This window comes from Agelaius phoeniceus, chromosome 6 (assembly GCF_051311805.1).
Source record: "Agelaius phoeniceus isolate bAgePho1 chromosome 6, bAgePho1.hap1, whole genome shotgun sequence".
Taxonomy (NCBI): Eukaryota; Metazoa; Chordata; class Aves; order Passeriformes; family Icteridae; genus Agelaius; species Agelaius phoeniceus.
In genome coordinates this window covers 26082870-26105561 of record NC_135270.1, presented here as the reverse complement: position 1 = coordinate 26105561, position 22692 = coordinate 26082870, and the positions used below count along the sequence as shown (strand labels likewise).

The 22692-nt window shown below is 39.1% G+C and overlaps 1 protein-coding gene across 1 annotated transcript; it reads right to left on the bottom strand.

Annotated features, from left to right (window-relative positions):
• Positions 1-276: 276 nt before the first annotated feature.
• LOC129122022 (embryonic protein UVS.2-like) lies at positions 277-14884 on the bottom strand. Its single transcript, XM_054635580.2, has 11 exons — positions 14767-14884; positions 14588-14612; positions 13554-13691; positions 12167-12284; positions 11453-11631; positions 7770-7851; positions 6739-6866; positions 4926-5041; positions 4297-4522; positions 3098-3216; positions 277-2529 (listed from the first exon to the last, which is right to left on the bottom strand). Exons 1-11 carry the CDS (start codon positions 14833-14835, stop codon positions 2299-2301), a joined length of 1431 nt encoding a protein of 476 aa, XP_054491555.2. The 5' UTR covers positions 14836-14884; the 3' UTR covers positions 277-2298.
• Positions 14885-22692: the final 7808 nt, after the last annotated feature.

Sequence of the window (22692 nt, the reverse complement as noted above, 5' to 3'; positions counted from 1 at the left end):
AACCACAGTTATTTGTTTATGTAAAGAAAATGTATCTTAAATTAAACACAGAAATAGACCTATGAGTAGTACATTTTTGTGTGCTTCTGTAATGCTTTATTCAAGGCAGTTTTTCTCCTGCAGCAATAATTGACAAATCTCTGTTCTGGTTCTTACAGACTACAAAAACACAGCACTCAAAGGCTCTGATTTGTCTCCCAGGCAGGAACCAGGACAATCCCAAAGCAGGTAAAAAAGGAATATGTGAGCACAAACACTCTTATTTCTTCCACAGACACAGGCTTCTGGAAGTGGGTCTCTCTTTAGAAACATCTGGGTTTGTATGCAGTTAAGGTAAGAGCTGTTTATGTCATGAGTTATATACATCTATGGAAATGAAAATATTCCTCACTGCTAGATACCTCTATGTTTTAAGGTTAAATCCTTACATTTTGGATTTCAAAAGCATGTTGAGTGCTGAACTTTAGTTAGAACTTCTGAAAATCCTCCTATTGTGGTATTTGAATCCTAAACTTTTGACTACACTGTCCCTTGTGTCCACTAGCTGGTCACTCTTCCTTCATATAGTTCAGAATATGAGTGTATTTATACATGGGCAATGTCCTACTTAAAACCATATTTCTAGGGACAAATTGCAAGACCAGTATTCCTGTATGTGGTATATTGCTTTTGGAATATGCTGTTGTTCTTTTACCAAGTATGGGTAAACATCTAAAACATTGCACATCTGTAGAGCTCCACATCAGACCAAGGGAAGGGAATCTAAGGTAATAGTCAAGTTACAAAGCTGTTCAGCACTGTCTGTTTAAAACAGGGACCCGTTAGCTTCATTATGTAATCAGAGTTGTCATGGGGTTGTTACTTTTGCACCTCCAAAGTCCTCAGACTCAAGGAGAAGAATTAGCATTTTTATAGTCTGAAGCTGAGCTTAAAAATAGAAGTAGAGTTTAATTTTCTGACATGCTGATGAAATGGTTACATTCTCCAAAAATATGCCAATCTAAATCTTTTTATAGCCAGAAGATTGGAGCTTGTAAGAAATACAAATATTTGTTGCCTGCTGTACATGCACTTTCCCACCATGATGCAAGAAAGCTCTAAACCTTGATGTTCACAATTTATAAATTATCATTCTTCTGTGGGTGAAAATTAACCAGTGCTTAAAAGGCAAAACATTACAGACTTTAAACCCCTCCCCCCCCGCTGCTACAAAGTCATCATAATTCAAAATTTTTTTGGTTGCACCAGGAAAGCAAATTGGCAATTTCTACACGCTCTTCTTCACAAAGACATAATTTCAGCAAAGTCTTTTATTATTCATTATGCTTTGGCATCTCCCAGTTTGGCACTAGCATTTAATTCTGAATACATCAAGTCAAGGCAAAGCGTTAAATATTTACAGTGGTGATCTCTTTGTCCACTCCAGCCATCTCTTTAGAGGAGGAGCATTTCTCTCTACGGACAAGGTACTTCACACCTAAAATGCTTTCCAAAGAGAACATTCAATGGTCTTTGCATTAGGTTTTCAGGCCTCATTTTTAAAAAGTATTTGGGTAACACCTTATGAACAATTTCAATATCCAACTCAGGCCACAGCAAAGTGACAACAGCAGGTACTTCATTCCATTCCCTCTCCCTCAGTGCTTGTTCCTGCTACTCTTAACTTTAGCTTCTTTAGTTAAATCTGTTCCCTGACCTGGTCCGTCTCACAGAGGAGTAGTGCAAATCTTTGAGTTGAGGTACTGTATGTCATACTATGCTATGACACCACTCTTTTGGGGTCAAGTGGTGATTTCCAGGCTAAGCTCTGGTGCCTATATGAACTGTGATCTTGGCTTCAAAACATAAATAAATGTGTTTGAAGATTTTTCTGTATGCATGCTGGAATGCACATTTAGGCTGGGTAATAGCATTTGCCAGAATACAGGTTAAAGTTGCTACACAGCCATGTTCTGAAATTTTTTTATGGGCACAGTTTTAACCACTAGAAGTTGTTGAAAATCTGCTTACATAGTTTCAGCTCTGCTATTGTGTTTGGCCCTGCAACACCAGCAAGGAGAATACTATAACAAAAAGCATACAGTCTCAGAAACATCCCATGGGCAGGAACATTTCTGTCCTTGATTCACCATGGAAATTACACTGCTGTACATGTAAGACTAAGAGGTGAAACTTCATGCTTGTTAAAGGTATCAGGCTATATATTCTTTTTCTGAAATTGGTGGCATCTTCACTTTTACCTGAGGCTAGCTGGACTCTCACTCTCATTCTGTTTTTCAAACCCCGTCTGTATTATATTTACCTAGCAAATGTATAACTCATCACAAATCCAGGCAACTCCCACACTAAATCACTGTGGAATTCAACCAGCACAAAGTTCCCAGTGGAAGTAAAGTCTGCAACCTTCTCTGTCCCACAATAAGGGCCAACTGCAGGTGACATAGGGCGGCTTCCATCATGTATGAGCAAGTAGTCATAGATGCATCTGGCGCTATATTCCAGCTCAAAGGATAACATTTTGAGAGATATCTGGAGAAAATACAACCAAAGCACTTTGTTTCCAGGTTGCAGCCTTTTCTCTTACCCAATTTTTAACAACAACAAATACTCTAAACTCCTTGTGTTCAGGCACCATTTTTTTATTCTGTGTGTGCACCACATCCTGATCCCATATGGCAATGCAAATTAGTAGCAAATTATTTGCTTAGTTCATCAGTATTTGGATTGGAAGGATAAGCAAGGGACAAGATTGATCTTCTACGCTTCACATTCTTTCCTCTAGAGTAATATAAAATCAGCACCTGTGTGATGTTTCAGTTTTCTAGTGGGAGCCCTTGCCTAGGGATTATTTTGAACAAAGCCTTGTGGTACAGGCTAGATTCATGAGCTCACTTGCACATGTAAAGGTTTTTCTCTTGCAGGGCACCTCAGATACCAAGATTCAGCATAAATTCTTAAAATGAATTTTTGCTTTCAGATTTTTACTCTGAGGATATCTGCTGAAAAAGTGACATAACAGCTCTTATTCTTCAAGGGAAACAGAGGTTTCATCAGAGAACAGTGATGAAACCCACAAATGAACTCATCTGTGCCTTACCTTATATCCTACTGGAGAAGTGATGACCCAGAAACATGCTCGGTTTTTGGGGTATTTATTGGGGTAGTTTGGAGAGGTGATGACTCCCTTTGAATCTCTGAAAGTGGCTCCACAATTCACTGGGGAGAAAAGGGAGAAAACCAGATATAGTAACAAGAACGTTTTGTCAGTAGAAATAAGCTTGCTTACAGCCTATTATATGATTTCTTCAAACCAAGAAAATATGTGCTACCATGAAAACCCACTGCTGAAGTACTTTATTTCTTCACTTAGTATTTGTATCAGCAGCTGTACTGAAGGAACTAGAAACATGTCTGATAAAGAATCTATAGAGGACAAAGAACAGCTGCATCTAAAGCTGTATCTGACTTTCCAATCAACTGTTACCATGTTAGCATAGCATTCTGATGGCACTGACTGCCCTTCAGAAAAGAATCAGCTTAAGTATTCAAGATTGCATTATCAAGCTAGATCTAGTGCTTTCTAGAAATTACTCTATTGAATAAAGTAAAAAGAGTAAAAATAAGACTTTTCTAAGACTTCTTCAATTTATGCTCTAAAGAAGCTTGGATTTTCAGTTGAAATAAGGCAACTTTGGGCCACTGCCTTCTTGCTGAAAGCATGACACAGGACAACAGAATTTGGTCTGGCAGTCCAGAATGCATTTGTGTGTTTGCAAAAAAGACACCCCTCACATGATTACAGGAAGCACAGTGTTTTGTGTATATAACGTCTAATAAAGTTTTTAATTCAGAAGGTGTAAGGTACCCAAGGTCAGTACCTCTGCTGCTGCATAAAATCCCACAAAACCTGGAATAGTATCTTGCCCAGATACTGGCTTTGCATCTCGTTGGTTGAGGTCTCTTGTTGATCCTGCAGTCTTTGTGCTCTTTGGCTGCACTGCTCCTATTAATTTCAGGCATTGCATTGTTTTTATTTAAAGACATTGTTCTGGAGATATGAAGAAGGCTCTCGGAAGAATTTGAATGAGATCTCAGGATAACTAACATGATGCCCCATTTTCTGTTTCCTGTGAGCCTTTAGACACATCATTGCCTGCCTTCTGCATTTCCAAGTGCTCTGGAAGTGTGAAGAATGAGCAAAAAGCCCTACTCTGTAGTGAATAGTAAAAGTTTTCAGTCCTTCTGTACAAATACTGCTAATGCTGTTCTCCAAGCTTTGTAAAGGAGTGTTCATACCCCTGTTGTAGGAGGCTCTGAATCCCGTGGCTGTAATGCTCTCATCGCTTGCAAACTCCACCAGCATTGTGGATCCCGATGCCACCAGGGAGGGCAGTGGACCCTTCCCACAGTACTTGTCCAGCAGGACAGGGGAGCTCTTGCTGTTCCCGTTGTAAATCTTTATATAGTCAGAAGAACAGCCTGAGGAGTGTTGGAGATCAAAAGCCTCAAATTGCAGGAAGATCTAGAGAAACAAAAAAGCAAAAGTTGGGTTTAATGTTATACACAGGGAAAGTCTCAAACCTTCCTATTAATTTTATTATCCATGTATTACTGAAGCCTTACTTTCTATATAAAAAGAGCACAGAATTTCATCTAGCTGTCCTATTACTGAGATCCCAGTGACTGATGTTTCACTACTGCTTGTCTTTGAAAAGCCATCCTATTTGAACTGGATAAAAATTGAGTGAAATAATCCCTCTAACAGTGTTAGTTCTTATGAAAATTGTTGAGACTTTCATTTACTGCATAACAAAATAAATGTCTTGATGCATGAATTGACTGCCAGGGGTTACTCATGGTAATGAAATAATGCTGTGTAGTCTGGATACTGTGCTTCAAACCGTTTTCTTCCAAATAAAAATTACCTTACTTCGACGGATGCGGATCAGCCACAGACAGTTGCTGTTGTTGGGGTATGGGGATGGGTAATTGACAGAGGAGAACGAGCCTTTGGGTTTAGGCAACACAGAGCTACAGCAATCTGAAGGGAAGAACCAAACAGCATTGAGGAGAATGAAAACTGCACAAAAATATTCCCATAATGCCTGACAAATCTCTCCAACCATTTGCAGCAGTCAAGCTTGTATAAATTAATTATACTGCTTACAACTGTATTGCTGTTCCTGGTGTAAAAATTATTGAAAACCTGCAAGTAAAATAAAGGTGGTACTTAGAAGTACTTGCCTATTTCAGATATTTTTTTTAACAACAATAGGGCTTCATTCACATATATTAGCTTACTAAGAGAGGCCTGGATCTTTCATGAACTTCCTTAACTTCAATCACAGAAGTACATTCAATGCCAGCACTACATAAATTTCTATTAGCAACTGTGTGTATTCATAAGTGTGTTCAAAAATCAAGTTTGAAAACAAGATTTTGTCAAAGCAAAGACAGGTAGTCACTGAGGGAAAATGGTAACAGAGAGCACTGAAGTCAACCTGCAGACCTAGGGACTGGTATAAAAACTCTGATCTCATCTGTCTTTTGTTTTTCCACGTCTTCATTTTTTTGCATTTTATGTAATTCCCCAAATTACAAAATATAAATATATGACATCTGCTCATAGGAATTTTTGACATTTTTCATCTTGCTTCCTACTCTTCCTGAGACAACCAGACTTTTTATACGTTTTTTTTAGTCCCCAAGTTTTTCTCTCTTTTTAAAATTTAGTGCTTTTCTTTCAAAACATACAGATCTAATTATGAAATTGCATAGTAATGGTACTGAAATGTGATTCATTCCCAGCCCCACTGTCAAGAATAAATATCACAAAATACTTGTTATCACTATCTTTGAGACACATAAATTGTAAAGTTGTTCTCATCTGCAGTTGTGAATGTGGAGTAACCACTCTCAGCAATGATTTCTGTACTTAACAATCCAACTGAAGGAATGCTGATTCCTTCTAAACTCTAATTATTTAAGTTCTAACACAAGAGCAGAATTTAGGACACATATTTAGATCTTGTTAATGCTTCTTGCTGTTTTGTTGAATAACATCTCAGAAAAGTCAAATGCCAAAGAAATCAATTAGCCTTTGTCCTGGGAGTTAAAGCAAAAGCCATGCAGTGCAGGAGCATGATGTTATACCTGTTTTGTGCATCTTGGCTGAAGAGTTCCTGTTTACAGAGGAATGTTAGGTATTTCTAGACTTCAGGATACCACAGGGATGAGTTATGAAGTGGATGTGGCAAGAAAGTAGACATCTATACAAAATGCCTATGGTTTTCTCCTCCAAGGGTTTCTGATCAGGCTGAATGGCACCCATGCTCACAGCCCTGCAGACATTTTGTAATTAAGAGAAATCACAAATCTGCTGGCACTTCTGATGCACATGGCTCTAAGCTATACTCATGGCTGAGAAGAGCTTACATGCTTTGCTACCTTCAGAGCTTCCCTGAAATGAGAATTTGACAGAGCTAGCAACCGTGAGTTCTCTGATGGATTTTGCTTATCTCAAAGAGCAGGGATTAGGTGAGGATAACTCAAAATGACAGTGAATTATTGAAAGCAAATTGTCCTTTCCAAGAAGACAGCAGTTCAGCACAGGGGCAGTTCTGTTTCCTGTTGTAGGGTGAGAGGTAGTGAAGGACTGTGGGCCACATTCCTTTGGGGGATGTCTGTCAGTGCCTTCAGACATCAGCTATATTCATATAACTTATCTACAGCACTTACTGCACTTGTAGAGCTTGTTGATTTTAGCTACATCCAAGTTACTCAGCCCATCTCTCTGCCCAATAGGTATAGAGGGGTCAGGAATGGGTACAATAGTTGGTTTTCCTGGAGTGCTGGAGAAATCATACCTGTAGAAACAAGGAAATCACATTTCTAGATTGCTTTTCATAGACAGGGAAGTTCTCTAACTGCATTATCATTTCTCATGTACCACATAAACAGAGTTTTAATGGAAATGGATAAGAAGCTTCTCAGGGACCTGGTAGCCCTCCCTGAAGAGGACCAGCATGGCAGATACTTGATGTTCAGTAGGTGAAAGCAAGCAAGCAGAAAAAGCTGCTCTGTCCTGAGTGAAAAGGCCTTCCACCAATGTCCTGGAAAATGGACTGAATCCCACCTTCTTGGTTCCTGAGGCAGAGGAGCAGAAATAGTTCTGTCTCAGTTACTAATTGCCTATTTGCTATCTGCAAGTTTCTGCCTTCCATTAATCCAGTTTTGTATCATGGTTTTGTTCAGAAATTGTTACTTGCTTGGGGAAATAAAGGAGAAGGTACATGATACAAGCTTGTACATTATGGACTAAAATGCAGCCTTAGACAGTGTTCCCAGATTAACAGAAGGCAGCATACAACATCTCCATAATATAAAAAATTCCATCTTTCTTGCCTCTACACTTGAATGTTGTTGTCTATGATCAGCTGTTACTACGTCCATGAAATAATTTAAACTTCAGAACTGGTTTGGACCAGTGGTTCAGTAGAATTAGACTTTGGGTCAGAGCCTTGTCAAAGGCCTTTAGCAAGAGGCAAAAGTACATTGGAAGAAAAATGTTGTCCTATGTTTTGTTGCTATCAACTCTTGTTTTCCAGGAATCCTGCTGACAAAGGAAGTATGCTCACCCTTAATTATGTCCATGCACTCAAATGAACAGCAAAAGTCACTCCCTGCACAGAGCAACTTCTTCCTAGAGCTGAGCAGAAGATCTGAAAGCTGTTTGCTCCTTTGAAAGGATATTTCCACCATCAACTTACGCGCCATAGTGCATCACTGAAGAGTAGTCATAGGGAAGGCCCAGGTTTTTGGAATTCATTTTTCCAAAGTTCCCTTGTTCACCTGTAAAGTAGGAAAGCACCATTTCAGTCAGAACAATTATTACTGCTCTAATACAGGCAGTACACTGCCTGCTGTCATAATCCAGAGAGTAACATAAGATACTAATACGTGTTCTAATGAGATCTTGGACCTATCAAAACCACCAGAGAGTTTTGAAATCCATGGGAACCCATTTTTACAGTCTAGTAGGTTTCAGAATATAAAGTTAATCAAATAAGTTTTGATATAATCAATGAATACGTTCTACTCTTCAAGTAAAAGTGTTCCTCTGTCCATCTTCATTAGGGTGTCTCCAAATACATTTCAGTGCATTATCTTGAATACTATAAGCATCCAACCTATGTCCCCAAAGCCACATTCATACCTTGAGGGGGAAATCTGGCTGACCACCTAGATGAAAAATTAGAAGCTATGCATGGGGGATGTCATACTGAGTCCTAATGCCACAAAAAGAAGGAACATATTTTCCCTGTTACTTGCCCCAGAGCCCATGCTACCAGACATGTTCTGGCTTTGTCTCTGGTCAAACCCATCAGCAGTGGCTAGAGTGAAAGGATATGACTCACATGAAGCAGAAAAACAAATTCTGTCAGAACAGCTGCTGAGCATCCCATCACTTTTCATCAGCCTTAAAAAGCCAATATGAGATAAGATGTTACACTGATACAGGGCTGCAGTCCAGGGACAGAGACTGGATTTCATGTCACCTAGCTTTATTTCTTCAAGTTAGGCACTGAAGCCATTCCTCAAGGCTTCCAGGATAGTCAGAGGAGAGGGAAAGAGAGACACAGTTGGAGGGAGTTTCATGTGAAGAAGGCACTTATTTTTCTCACTGACTGGAGATCATGAGTATGAATTACGTGCTGGGTCTCTTCTTCATGGTGAGACAGGCAAATAAGCACCGTCAGAGCAGGGAGCTGAATGCAGCCAGCCTGGCATTAAGAGTAAAGCCCTAGCCACTAAGCACTCCTTTCCAGTTCTGTACCTTCATTATTGTAACTACAAGTGTGGTTTGTAAACCACAAACCATCTGGACAAGAGTTCAGAGTTGGATATCCTTGAGATCTACACAACTCTGCTGGCAGGCTTCCAACCAGAGCAAATCTCAGCCAGTAATGTCCTTCAGCACTGGTCCTGGGCTGAGGGCTAAGAGATGCAAAAATATTTGAAATCCCAACTAACAGAAAATTTGGGAATAAACATGAATTTGGAGCTTTTTGTAGCTCTAAAAGTCATTAAAGGTTTAAACTGTTTCTTAACAGCATTGGCCTTCCTGACTCTGTTTTAATCTCAGTCCTTCTTATCTGCTATACTAACTTCACAAAGAATTATCAGCAAGTGTGCAGCTTTTTTTGAGGTGGTGAACAGAGAACACAGTTCAAACATGGTGAAGCACTGAAGCATATGGCTACTGTTTGGCACAGAATTGCTTTGCTGAATTAGTTTGCTAAAAAAAGAAAAAGTGACAGCATCCTAGCTGGACTGAGGTGCTGCCAGCAAACTACTACCTGCCTCATCACATGCCAAAGAGATCTGGCTGTCTAGACCTGCACGTGTTTGGGGACTTACCCCCTCTTTTCCACTCTCAAAAAAGAAAAAAAAATCTACCTCTGCCAGAATCTAAGTACAATGACTCAGAAGAGCTGAAAAGGAGAAGACTGGCTGAAGACTCTGAATATATTTTTTTTTCCCAAAAATGTAGGAAAAACAAGCTGAGTTTCAAGTAGCTAAGTGGACAGCAACCGATCAGGCTGCATTTTGTCAAAACAAAGAAGTAGGATGGCTTCCAAGGTAAATTGCTGGAAAAAAACAAAACCCAGAAAACATGCACAATATGAAAGTCCTGGCAGGAGAAAAACTGCTTTTGTATTAGACCTGAGACACTGGAGAAGGTCTTGAGGTCTAGTTCTGCACCACCAAGGTCAGCAGGAACTCTGCGATCAGCAGGCTTAACAGCAGCAAGTTGTAACATTACAGTCCTCATGAATATAACTCTTTCTCCATTTCCTTTTCCCTGCATATCTTTGCATTTTCCCCTACAATGCACACTCTGCATTCCAGCTCCCTTGCCACACAAATCATCTCATTTTCCACCCACGGTGAACACTCAAACCACTGATGATACACCTCATCTCCTTTGCATAGCCTTGTCTTCTTTACCTCTTCTTCCTCATTTATCATTTCATGACTCTGTGCCTGAATCACAGTTTAGTTACATTGGTATCCTTCAGGAATTATGACATCTGAACCTGTGGAGTTCCCTTTGCAAAACTGTAAGACTATGTGTGTTTAGCATATATAACTTCATGATTTCAACCTCTCTTTCTTAGCACATCCTTTGCTGACATTTCAAACATGGCACACCCTTGTTGTGCAATGGCAAACAACTCACAGCAAAATTACACCTTAACACTGGAGCTGAAACCTCAATAAAGAACAACACAAATGGAATTTACTTAGGATATCATGGGAATAGCTGAAGAAAGTTTGGAGAGCAGTGTGTTAGGAATTTGCAATAAAAACAATCAAGTTCCATCTGGAGAAAAAGATGGATATATTTTTAGCTGTGCATGATATTGTGTAGTTGAGTATCTTATTTGTTGAAGAGACTTAATAGAATTTGCTATTCAATTGTCTGTCCTCATTTACTATTATTTTCCATAATGAACTAAATAGACTATTGTATTTTTACAGTTGTTATGGATTACTCAGCTCTCTAAACAGTTATCAGACAAGTGACTCCCTGCATACTTTCTTCTGGTATTTTTCTTCTGTGTACCACTTTCTCACTTTTCCTTGGATCACTTGCTATTCTCTCTACCCTTTCCTCCCCAGAGCCTGGAGCTCTTGTGTATGATGAGCCCATGTTCCCAGCACACAGATCACAGGCACGTGCCCAAACAATTCATTCTGCATTCCTTTCCATAAATAGTATCCACTTCTTTTTCCTCTACAGAATTACCACTCCTGATTGCTTCCCGTGGCTCCTTCTTTTCAAGTGTCTATGATCCTCTCCACGAGGAGGAAATAATTGCAGTCTTCCCTCTCACATCAAGCCAGGTCCCAGAATTTTGGAAATGCTAATGGTTGCATATGTTTCCAATACCTCCACATTGAGCCCCTTGATCGTATACATTTTAGGATATATGCATTTCACCCACACCAAGATGCCTACTGGCTGCCTTCCACTATTTCCCTGGCTTTCCTGGGATAGAATGGTTGTGTGAATCCCCAAAATGATCTTGAATGTCACACTTCAGCCCCCTCAGTTAAGGGTCCCATAGTCTTGCCTCCTGGCCAAGTCTTTGCAACAACATTTTGTAATCCTGATGATCCTGGTATTTTGGGGTCTGGGCTCAAAATGGCAATCAAAATAAGAATATAGAGCTACTTTCAGGCTGCATCTTTCACAGTGCCATAGGTATAACCACAGAAATTCCCTTAGTACAAACACTGAACAAGAAATTCTATCATACTGAATGTGCTGCTGCTGCTGCAATTCAGCCAGCATTAATCATGCTTCTTATTTGCATTGTTCACAGGAGAAATGTTCTCCTTAAACTGTAAGTATATATTTTCTCTTAAGATTTAGTTGACATACCTGCCACTATGTGCTCCCACATAATCTTGACAAACCTGTCCCGATCACTCCGTGCCTGTTCATGGATGAAACCCAGTGCATGGTTCATTTCATGCTGAATTGCTCCTTTATCCATGCAACCATTTTTCACCAGGCCTACTGCTTGGCGTCCTCCAATCTTTCCAAAGTAAGACCAGCAGCTAAGAATAAGCAATCCATAACCAAAAGGATCACATTTAGCAAATACAAATTTATAGATGTATTGATTATGTCACCAAGGTTCTCCTCTGCCACAGCAGGAGACATGCAAATAGTCACTGGCATGAGATATCTAGACTTCTGAAAGCTGCCAAATGACATAGTAGGAGGGAAATAAAGCCTTTGTGATAAGGATGGCAAATTTTAAACCAGTAAATTCGCTATATCAAACTAAGGCAAAGCAGTATAAAGTATTAAGCAAAACCTGAAACAATTATACTTATTTAAATTTTTACAACAATTAAGGAAAATTTCTTATTTTGAATTATACCCCATTATCTTTAAATCACACACACATTTATTCCTGCAGCCTATTAGCTGGTGTAACTACCAGTATATCTAAAGAAAAATGAAAAATTGCATCTTGTCTCTAAATCTTTACTGCTAGTGTGAAAAAATAAAGCTATTACTTAAATCCAAAACAAACCAGAAAAAAATTGAAAATAACTTCTGTCTCTCAGGAGACAGAAAGCTTACCTCTGCCCTCGTTCAACATAAACATAGTCTGTTTCTGTAGTGCGATTTACAAACTGCACACAGGTCAGTGTGGAGATCTCTTGCAAAGCATCAACAATCCAAGACCTCTCTGTTATTGCTAGAAAGAGAAGGGGGCAATCTTTCTTGGTTAATCAAAAAGCAAGGTGCATTCATGGGGTGCATTCCTTAAAAACTTCACAGCACTCATTAGCTCTTTATTATACAAGTATAGTAAAAAAGGATACCAAACATTCCGAGATCTTCAAACTGATTGGACTTTTATAGGGAAGCATAACAATTACAGCTATCCCACATGCATATTATTTAGGAGACAACTGATGGAAAGCAAAAGATTGGCATTGTTCCTTCCATTAGGCAGAACAGAAGAAATGAGGCAGTTTCAGACACAAATAGTTGGATTAGAGTATCCCAAATAAGCCAGCTGATTGTAGCTAAGCACCAAAACCCTATTCTGTTTATCAGAAAGAGAAAATGCCTGCCTCAGCCCCCTTGGAATCACTTGATACAGCCAAGGCTCAGGTACCAAATAAAGATCAGAGTGTTTATCTACTTTGGAACATTTTGGCTTAATTTGGCTTCCTCAGTTATGAATCATCTGCAACTGATTTGTATCTCAATTTCCTAACATTTAAACTTTGGAGAGAGGCAGATAGAGGGAATAACCCTCACCTATCCACAAAAGTATATACTGCAGTTCTGGAGGCACATGGGCAGAGAAGCAGCCCAGATAATACAGAGATTGAGCTTTTTCAGTTCCTTTCCCTGAGGAACAAGAATCAGGCTCAGGTTGTATTTTACTTCCATGCCATTTTCTCTCAAGGGAAGCTCTTTGAAGAAGGGTCTGTATGGAATTCACTCCTGCAGCTTTTTGCATAGGACAGAGCTATTGACTGACTAGAGGGAATCAACAAAGGAAAAATATCTCCAAGGATTTTTGCTCCATTTTTGCCTCTACAGGAGTTCTAGTGTGGGAATATTTCTATGAGAGATTTAAAAGAAAATTATAGCATGAAAGAAACATGTTCCTACTGGTGATTTTGACAAAAATACATTCATAATGTGAACAAATTATGCCTCTTCTAATGTACTTGTTAAATATCAAAGTGCATTGTGGCTAACAGGAGCAAACTAATATTTGAAATAACAATTAATTACTATTGACCCAAGTAGCCACATATTTTAGTGTGATCTGTTTGAAGTCTTAGCCAAATTTCCATGTGGCTAACAGGATAGAAAAAGAGACATGTCAATAAATTCTCACTTGTGCAAAGGTTGCTTTTGGTGCATGCCAGCAAAACAAAGTAACAGAGAGTTAGGGACTGGAAAGTCAAGGCTAACTTCAGAGCATCCATTTGCATACACTCACAGAAATCAGAAGATATGTTAACTGGAACCTTGACCAGTCCATCTTGTGACTTGGGCCACAAACAACTCTCACAGTTAATTGCACTGCGTCTCCCTCTTCTCAGGAGGATGTCTCCTTCATACACAGCTATTTCACTACCTGGCAGAAGCAGAAAATAAAGAACATACAAGGCACTGAGAAGGCAAATACATGTGCAGAAAGGGAGAGATTTTGCATCTTTGGAAATTCCTTTCACTGGAGTTCATTTCCTAATAATGTGAGGAAGGATTAGTATGCTAAGACTGGTTTAGGTATGCTTTGCTTCCTGGATAGAAAAGTTTAGTATTAATATAATGTCATAGTGCAGCTGTGATCAAAGTTGTGACTAAATAAACTTTAGCTTAAGAAGCTTTGGGAGCTTTCAGAGGGGAATGCTAAGTGTTATAAGTCATTGTCCTCTTCGCTAGAGCTTGTGGATTTAAAGAAAAATCATAACTGACCTCTGCAAAAACAGGATTAATAATACATTACTATTAAATAAATTACTCTTTTTATCATGCATATTGAATGTATGCAAGTTATTAATGTTGTTAACTGTGGATTTGACATAAGCCATTGTGATGTGCTCCTCAGTTCTGACTCTAAAATACTGGGAATACATTTCTCACAGACAAAAGCTATCTGTTATTAAGCAAAAAAATTACAGAAGTTTTGGGTATAGCAGACAGGAAAGTAGCATATATCACATAAGATAGAAAACAAGCTGAAAAATACTCTGATTTGCTAGAGCTACATACAGAAAAGAACATTTCATGTAGCAATTGTTCAATAACTCTTCATAATTTCTTTATCACAACAGCATAAAAAAATCACAATGAATGTGACTTTAAAATACATTTGAGTTCTGTGAATTGCCTTCCACTGATGATGGAAAAAAAAAAACAACCCAAAACATTTTCAAAGAGAAAAATATACCAAATCATGACATTGAAGTATACAGATGCAGCTCCACCAAAACTTGTAGTAATTTATATAATAATTATAATCAAACTCACCTAAGTCATTCTTTCTTGTAGTTATCTGGAAAAAAATATTGTACATATATTTTAGTACATGCTCATCTCCATAGCAGAAAACTTGTATCAAGTAGATTCACAGCAGTAAGAGCTTCTAATTAATTTTAAGATAGAGCAGCAGCAACGTAAATTCTCAACATCTCAGAGCAGGGACACACCTGGACGGGTTTACTTAGTGCAAAGCTACAGAGAAATGCTAAATGAGTTGGCAGAAGAAAGTACTTCATCTTCAAATTTACAAGATGAACTTCTCTGCTCTGCAGCTCAGTTCTCAAAATTGTGGCTAGTTTACTTGGGGCAAGTTTTATGGGAAAGCTGCTGCTGTTGTTAACAAGCGTAACAAAATTAGATAACAAGAAGTATTTTCACAAAACAAACAAGCTGCAGGACCTCTCAAGAGAATTTCCAGGCTCTCATTTCTTATTTATCTTTAGAAAACAGAGGAAGTGGAGCAATAGGAAAGAAAATTCAGTAACCTTTAAGTGACTCATCTTTAATTCTAAGAAGAAGCCATGAGCTGCTGCAGGTCCCCTCACTGCTGACCAAGGGACAGGATATCCGGCTGCAGTCTGTTTACAGCCAAACTCCATCTCAAGGAACTCTTTGATCCATCCACACTGACTACCTGTAAAAGGAACTCCTTAGCTTGCTGCCAGGAGACACCCTGCTCTGCAGAGCCCATCTATCTGCCTGTCCCCTCTGTGCACAGCTCCCAGCCCAGCATTTCTGGCCAGGAGCACTGAAAATCTGTTGGAGTCAGAGATGAATCTGATTGTTGACAGAAATTGTTTTTTCAACATGGTATCTTGCAATATAATCATTGCTGACAGAAACTGAGTGTGTTTCTGGAGCCTGCAAATGCCTAAAACCACCAGGTCACGGAGTTACTCACACTGTAAGAGTAAGGCAAAGAATTAGAATATTCATGCTAAAGTCACACGAACATCACTATAGGCAGGCAGATCCTGTTTTCTTCTCCCAGCTTCAGTCCCTGCACAAATACTGAGGAGCTGCAGAAAATCAAAGATTTACTGTATCAGATCTTTAAGAAACAAGCAAGAAAACCTTTGACATTTTCTGCAAAGAGAATATTTTGAGGAACCTATGTGTTTCACAGTAAATCAAGATGGCATGGCAAGTGTCTTTCCAGAGAGATATATGGGCTGGTCCATTGTTTTTAATGAGTACTTTGCTAGGAAAATTTTAGCTGATATTATGTAAAGTTTTGCTACTAATATTTTAATTTTACCCTACTAATAGTTTGCTCCTCAACTTTCTAAAACAGTCGACATTTCTGTGACTTCCACAATTTATCTGCATTTATCATTTCCATGTAGAAAAATAATGAGGTGCAGATAAAAAGGGCCCTTTTTTCTTTGGCTGATCAGAGGATGAAGTATAGAAGGCCTCATTAGTTTTTTTAAATCATTAACCAGAGGCTCTCCAGTACAGTTCCAAGCAACCTCTGTGTCTATTCAAGATCAGGCTCAAAAGAGAGGCAGAAGGAGTCACAGGAGCATATTTCTGCTGCTACACATCACAAAATGACAGAGGAGAGAGCAGAAGTTATTAGGCAATAAAAGCAAGAGAAGAAGACGAGATCACTGTGGAGAGTCTGCAGCTGGGTCACTCCAGGTGTGCAGTAAGCAGGGATGGGAGGGCCCTTTGAAGTTCTGCCATAGAGTTTTGCATATTCATTCCATGGGGGAAAGAAAAAAGCAAACCCTCAAATCAAGAGATTTATCCCATGGTTTAATTAGTTTTCCTGACTGCCAGAAACAACTGGGTATTTTTCAAGGCTAATTTATAGACCAAAGCCTTGTATCACCTGATAACACATTATTGGGACTTGTCTCATAGATGCAAATTTCCTTTTTGATGCTGCTTGTCTACATTATCTGCTTTGATATTCTACCAGAATACTCTTCAGGTCTTGGTTTCATTATCTCTCTAAATAATTTGATTACACAGCTCTGACTTGCTTTACTTCTCCCATATGCCTTTTCTTACATTGCATTTGACAGTTCTCATTCTTAGCCACACTGTCCTTGATCTGCCACATATTTTATCACTGCTATTTGTTAGAAGTTTTAATATTATGTTTATCACATTTTTGGGGATGCTTACATAGTTTCACCTTTATTCCATGACAGAGAATGGGCACTTCTTTCACCATGTGATCCAAATTGCTCTTGGCAAAACATTAAATGACAAATTCAGAAATAAAAAACACCTGAAGGTGTTTAAGTAGAAGGTTTTTCCCTAGTTCTGTATCAGTAACAAGCATTAAGTATAGTATGTCCCATGTTTTTTCCATAATGAGAAAGTACAGAGGCATTTTCCCTGGCTAAAGCATTAGAGTGAATGAACCTATGAAGGGTTCCCTTCCTGTGAAAGGAAGCAAAATTCAGGAGGGTGAATGGCCATGTGGTTGTCTAAGCAGCCAGTGGAATATCACATTAAAGCTCAGTTCCTCAGCTATTCACTCAAAGGTTATGCAGGCAATTTCTAGTGAACAAACAGTTGGCATAACTCACCAGTGTGTTCACCTTAAGAAGCTTATTGCTTTTGAGGAGGAATCACAGATATCTCTACATGTTTAAAGAGGCCAACTGTCCTTACTAATTAAAAATACAAATATTTAAAGTAACAGTTATAGAAAACATTGCACTTACTACATGACAATTCTTTTTAAGGCTATTTTGAGCAAGTCTGCATTTAGGGAGAAGTCAGGTTCTGCAGAAGAGCATTTTAAAATAACTTTGTAGCCATTAAATGAAGCTATTATACTACACTATAACAGGCTGAAAAGAGTTAAACAATAAAAACATACACAAAAAATCCTTTGTGGTTAAAATTATGATATTTGAGGGTTAAATGTTTACAGATATTTTGTCTTTCAGGATGCTAGGATTACTGAAAGCACGCAATTCATGCCTCATTAACTGATTGAGAGAAGAAAATGAGCTTTCCTGCTTTTGAGTTGTGAGTCAGGTAATCAGTTTAGAATAATTAAATCATTGACCTTGATCAAGTGCAAAAGCGTTCTGGCTTTTGCAGAAAATGTCAAAACCACAAAAATAAGATTTAAATATGGTCTCTGGTCCTTACTTTGTCCAAGTTACCAGGCAGTAAAAGCCAACCTTTCATAGCAAAGGTTTTGAGCAAAGCATACACTTGATACAAAAAACCTTTGAATGCTAGTTTTATTATAATCAGTCAATTGAGGTGTATGTTACAGCATTTTATTCCACTGCATATATTGACATATTTCCACATTTTGGGTATGTTTTAGTTTAAAAGAAATATTTATTCTTTAAAAGAAAAAAATCACCAGTGTCAATACTGAGCTATGTTGAAATCAGTTTAAAACCACCATATGGGCAGATTCTGTTCCTCCCAGACCTCCCACAGCAGTGTGATCTCTGCTATTTTACCACCACTTATCCTTTACCTTTCCAGTGTCAGAATGATACAATCATGTTAGAAAGGAGAGGCACCAGTCCAAAGACTTTGCACTGGAGATAACTCCAGGGGTCAATGAGCCTCAGCCCCAGATGATGCCTAGAGACGGGAATCAGCTGAAGCATTTCCAGCACAGTCGGTTTTCTCCGATTTGGAATAGCTGTAGGCTGAAGAGAACCTTATGATAGCTTTTGAATTTGATGCATGGGGAAAGTTGAGTTCCTGGAGACTACAAAGGCTGTTTTCAGTGTTTGAGTATTAGGTACCCAAGGACTAAGCCAGATGAAATTGGCTGGTCTTTAGCTTCCCTGGTTCTGGTAAAATCTGGTCTGAAACCAGTGTCCAACTGCAAACAGCACACTAAAGCATTGTTTTATGTTCAGACACACAGCACAAGTCCTGATTTAATGCTGCTCTCTAGTGGTTTGCCATTTGTACAAGTGGGACACATTTCCAGAAAGAGTTAGGAATGCCCCATCACCACTCACAGTCTGTTTGCTCCTTTGATCCCTGTCTCAGCAGGGATCACTAACTGCTTCCTGCAGAAAATGCTTACAGGCATGAAGAGTATGTCCCGTAAGCTGTGCTGAGAAGTGATGCATCAGTTTTAGCCTGAACCATCTCAAAACTTCGGTTTTGCTTCTGCAGCTTGTGGCTGCAGTACACACCTCCTCCAGACACACAGGTTATACATACAAATGCCACAACGTGTTTCTGAGGTGCTTTGATGGCCCATTAGGAAAATGGGCCATTTAGCTGCACCATTTTATCTAAGATTCTCAGATCTCAAGATTTGTTTTATGGATGAGTGGAACCCAAATAATCCTCCTAACTCTGTTCTAGCTCCACTTTAACTACACAGCAGAGGTCATTGCCCCTTTCCTGATTTGCCTTGAAAGAGAACCAAGACAAATGGGCCAGAACAGGACAGCCTGAAAAGGGCAACTCTGTAAGGGGGGTTCCCAAGGGGAGCACAGCCTGTTTGATGTGAATTGCATCCAGAAGCCAAAGGCAGAGACAAGATTAAAGACAAGGACACAGCATAGATCCAAGGTCCAGGAAAGAGACCAAGACTAGGCCAAAGACACAGTATGGAAGGAATGCAATTGCTCATCCTGGATGTTTTTCAAAGTTTGAGGGCACTTTCCTGTAGCTCTGGCCCTGTGGTGATTTAAGCAGAGCTTACTGAGCTCACTCAGCAGCCAAGCAGTTTCATATACAAGTTGCCTCTGAACTCCTGGGTGAGCATCATCAACTCCTACTAAGTTGATACTATTTACTGCACTGATTTGTGCTAAAACCCTTTCTTGTCAGCAGTGATATTTTCTCTGAGACATTCTTCCGAAACGTGAGATTTCCTCAGATCAACTCCTGTAAGGAATGTTTTACCAGGAACATCCCTGTTCTGTAGCACATCAGCCTAAGGGATGCACTGCTTTACTGCAGTAACCTTATCTTCTCCTTTACTACTTGCTTATCTACTGATTCCCTCAAGTTTGATTGGTTTTTGTTTTTTTTTTTTTTAATTCTCATTTAACCCATGTTATATGATGCCATTTGTCAGAATTTACACTGCTTTTTATTTTCACTGTTCAGATCTTCCATTCTTTATTTCTGCTGCTTCCTGTGTCTAAGCATGATTGTTGCATTTTTACAATGCCCAGTACACATCTTATTTCCATTTCTGATAATGATTTTTTTTGCCATTTTCAAGTTTTTGTTCCTTTAGTTGCTCCTTTTGTCTAACTTGTTTGCTTTTGGGGAATATTTTTAAAGGTTCATATTACAAGTGTGCATTTTTCAGGTCTTTCTCTGCAACCAGAATTTGGACTTTATAAAAACATGGAAACATATATACATGTACATGCATTTCCACAGCAGCTTTCAGGGCAAGAAAGAAAAACGGTTTAATACAGAAGAGATTATTTTCAGATGGAATTCCTTACTAGGTAAGCATTGAGCACCTGGAAGAAAGCAAACATTTCTTCATAAATCTGTCAGGCTGATACTTCAGAAATCAAATAAGTTCAGTTTCTCTGAATATTTGTAGGGACAGCACATGTTTTGGGACTACACTGCTAAGCTAAAAAAAGGTTCAAAAACATATAAGTGGATAATAACATATAGAACTTTCTCAGTATGTCTCATTCAAATTATTATGAAAATATATTAAAATATTACACCAAAAAGTGGGGTGAATAGCTGCATTTCATCAATACAGAAATGTAGATGCTGACTCTCTCAGCAGTAGAATGAGAACTGAGTCCCTTGTCCTCACTCTCTATGTGGATTGCTACACATTCCTGACAAGCAATATTTGGTAAAGGAACAGAGCCTCCAGTTTTTAAGCATTCTCTTGTAAGCACTTACAAATCATCTGGGTACTATTATCTCTACACAGAAATTATGGTAAGACCTGAAACAGGGAAATCTGAGAACCTGCTGTAGAATCTTAGTGCTGGTTGATATTTAAGTCAGATATTTTAGATGCCCATGTTCTGCTAGGGAAAAAAAAATTAAAATTAAGTTGGTCACCATCTTTCTTCTGGACATTAAAAGGAGCTAAAACCACTATATAATGGTACATTTCTCTCTCTGTCAGCTGAAGAACCAGATACCTCATGAACAGTAAAATTAAAGCAAGGAAAGAAGGAAGAGAAAAATATGGTGACAGAATCTGAGTCTGTTGTATCTGAACTCGTGCTTTCTGACAGCTGTGGCATTGCCACTGCATTTTATGCAGTTCTGCTATGCAAACTTAGCACTTTCCCTGCTGCAGTGGAGAACTGACATCTTTAGCATTTTGCTTTTAAAATAGCTCATATATTTTTCAACAGTTACTAGAATCCATATAACTTGCCTGTGCTTTTATCTCCAGGGCAATGCTGGTATCCTATCTCCATGGTAGCTCTACAATAGGCAAACTGAAGTCAATTTTTTTCCTTTTAAAGCTATAATTATCAAGGCACAGCCCATTAGTGGAGAATAGCATGAGGGAGATGAAAGTTCCCTTTCATGGCAGTAAATGGTCCCACCACATTTCAACAGGCTCAGAAAAAGGATTAAGTGTATGTGCTAATCCCCATACGCAAGCATAAAGGATAAATGCAGAAACAGAGTTTTGCATAGGGGCAGTGTCTCTTGCGAGCACCTAAGCAAACAAACACTGACAAATATTTGCTCTGCAAGGGGTTAAGAGTGTATGAAATCTGTAACAAGCATTTAAACAGTCCATGCAAAATACTTCTTGCATTGTTTTGTGGTGAAGCCAAGGTATGAATCTCGCTCCCCCATCCCCTCCAATCCACTGGTGTAAGCTGGGTCTGAGATGGAACTGGATTCCTGTCAAAATTATGGTTATGTATTATATCTTCAGCTGTAAAGCATTGTTGTCACCCACTTTGGGCACAACTCCAATTAAATAGTCAGAAATACACAAGAGTGGATCCTTTGACTAATGTACTGCCAGGCAATTTTTTAATATGTGCACCCCCATCATTCCTGTTCATACAGCATCCCCAATGCGTGGTTTAATTCTCCCTCTTTCATGCAGCTTTTGCTTCAAGTAATTATCTGAGAGTCTCTGTTCTTACTAAAGTGAGACCAGCACCTACAGAATGACAGACAGTCCTCCAGAGTTCATTTGTCATCTGAAGACTGGGACTTGCTCTAACCCTAATCTATAGAGCTAGTCACCTGTGGCAGCTTGCAATATCTGTGTTAACTGTAAATTGCAAAACCTACACATGGCTTGCATATTACACCAAATAAAGGAATCCTATTCTTTGCTTAATACTAGTCATCCTGGGATTGCATATAGCTGCTTTGAAGTGTCCAACACTCTAGACACGATTCCAGGTGCTGACATCTGCCCTAGCCTGACATGATAGGCAACTTGAACACAGACTTACCTCTGTGATGCTGTCTGAGGAATTTTCAGAATATTTTACCTAATGATTGGACTTTCCCATCAATATTAAAGCGTATTGTCAGCTGCTCTTGGTGGAAACTTGTTTTGAGCAGAAGCTGTTGAACGTGGGTAGTTTTAAAAGCTACACAAAGCATGCCTGTGTGAGAAGTGAAGTATCTCTGGCAGTTACTGTGTCAATGTGGTGACACTGACTGTCATTTTTCTTTTTGCTCTAGATTCCCAGGTAGATGGTCTCTGCCTGTTTCCTAGTGTTGCAGTTCAACAACACTGTCACTACTCCAGAGGGTGTCTTGGAACATTAATATGGATCTAATGCAAGGCAGTGGGTCACTGGTCAGGGTGGAGAGATGACCTGGGAGAGGGAGTAAGAGGGCAGGACAGAGAGAGTTGGCTAAAGGTGCAGCAGACAAGCAGACCTGGACTTAGCTACAGCCCAAAGTACACCTGTAGCTCTTAGGAAAGTTCACACAGTGCCCAGCAGAGAAACAAGCCATTGATGTTAATCTTTCATCTCTAAAAGAACAAGGGAAAGGAAAACTCCACCTACTCAAAAGGAACACAGAAACTCAGCAGAAGGCTAACCAAGTCCATGTTTCTTTATGTCTTAACACTGTGAGGTACAATTTATCTTGGAATAAAAGTGTATCTCAGTTCAGAAGTTCAGAGCCACTAGTATAGTATTCTTTCT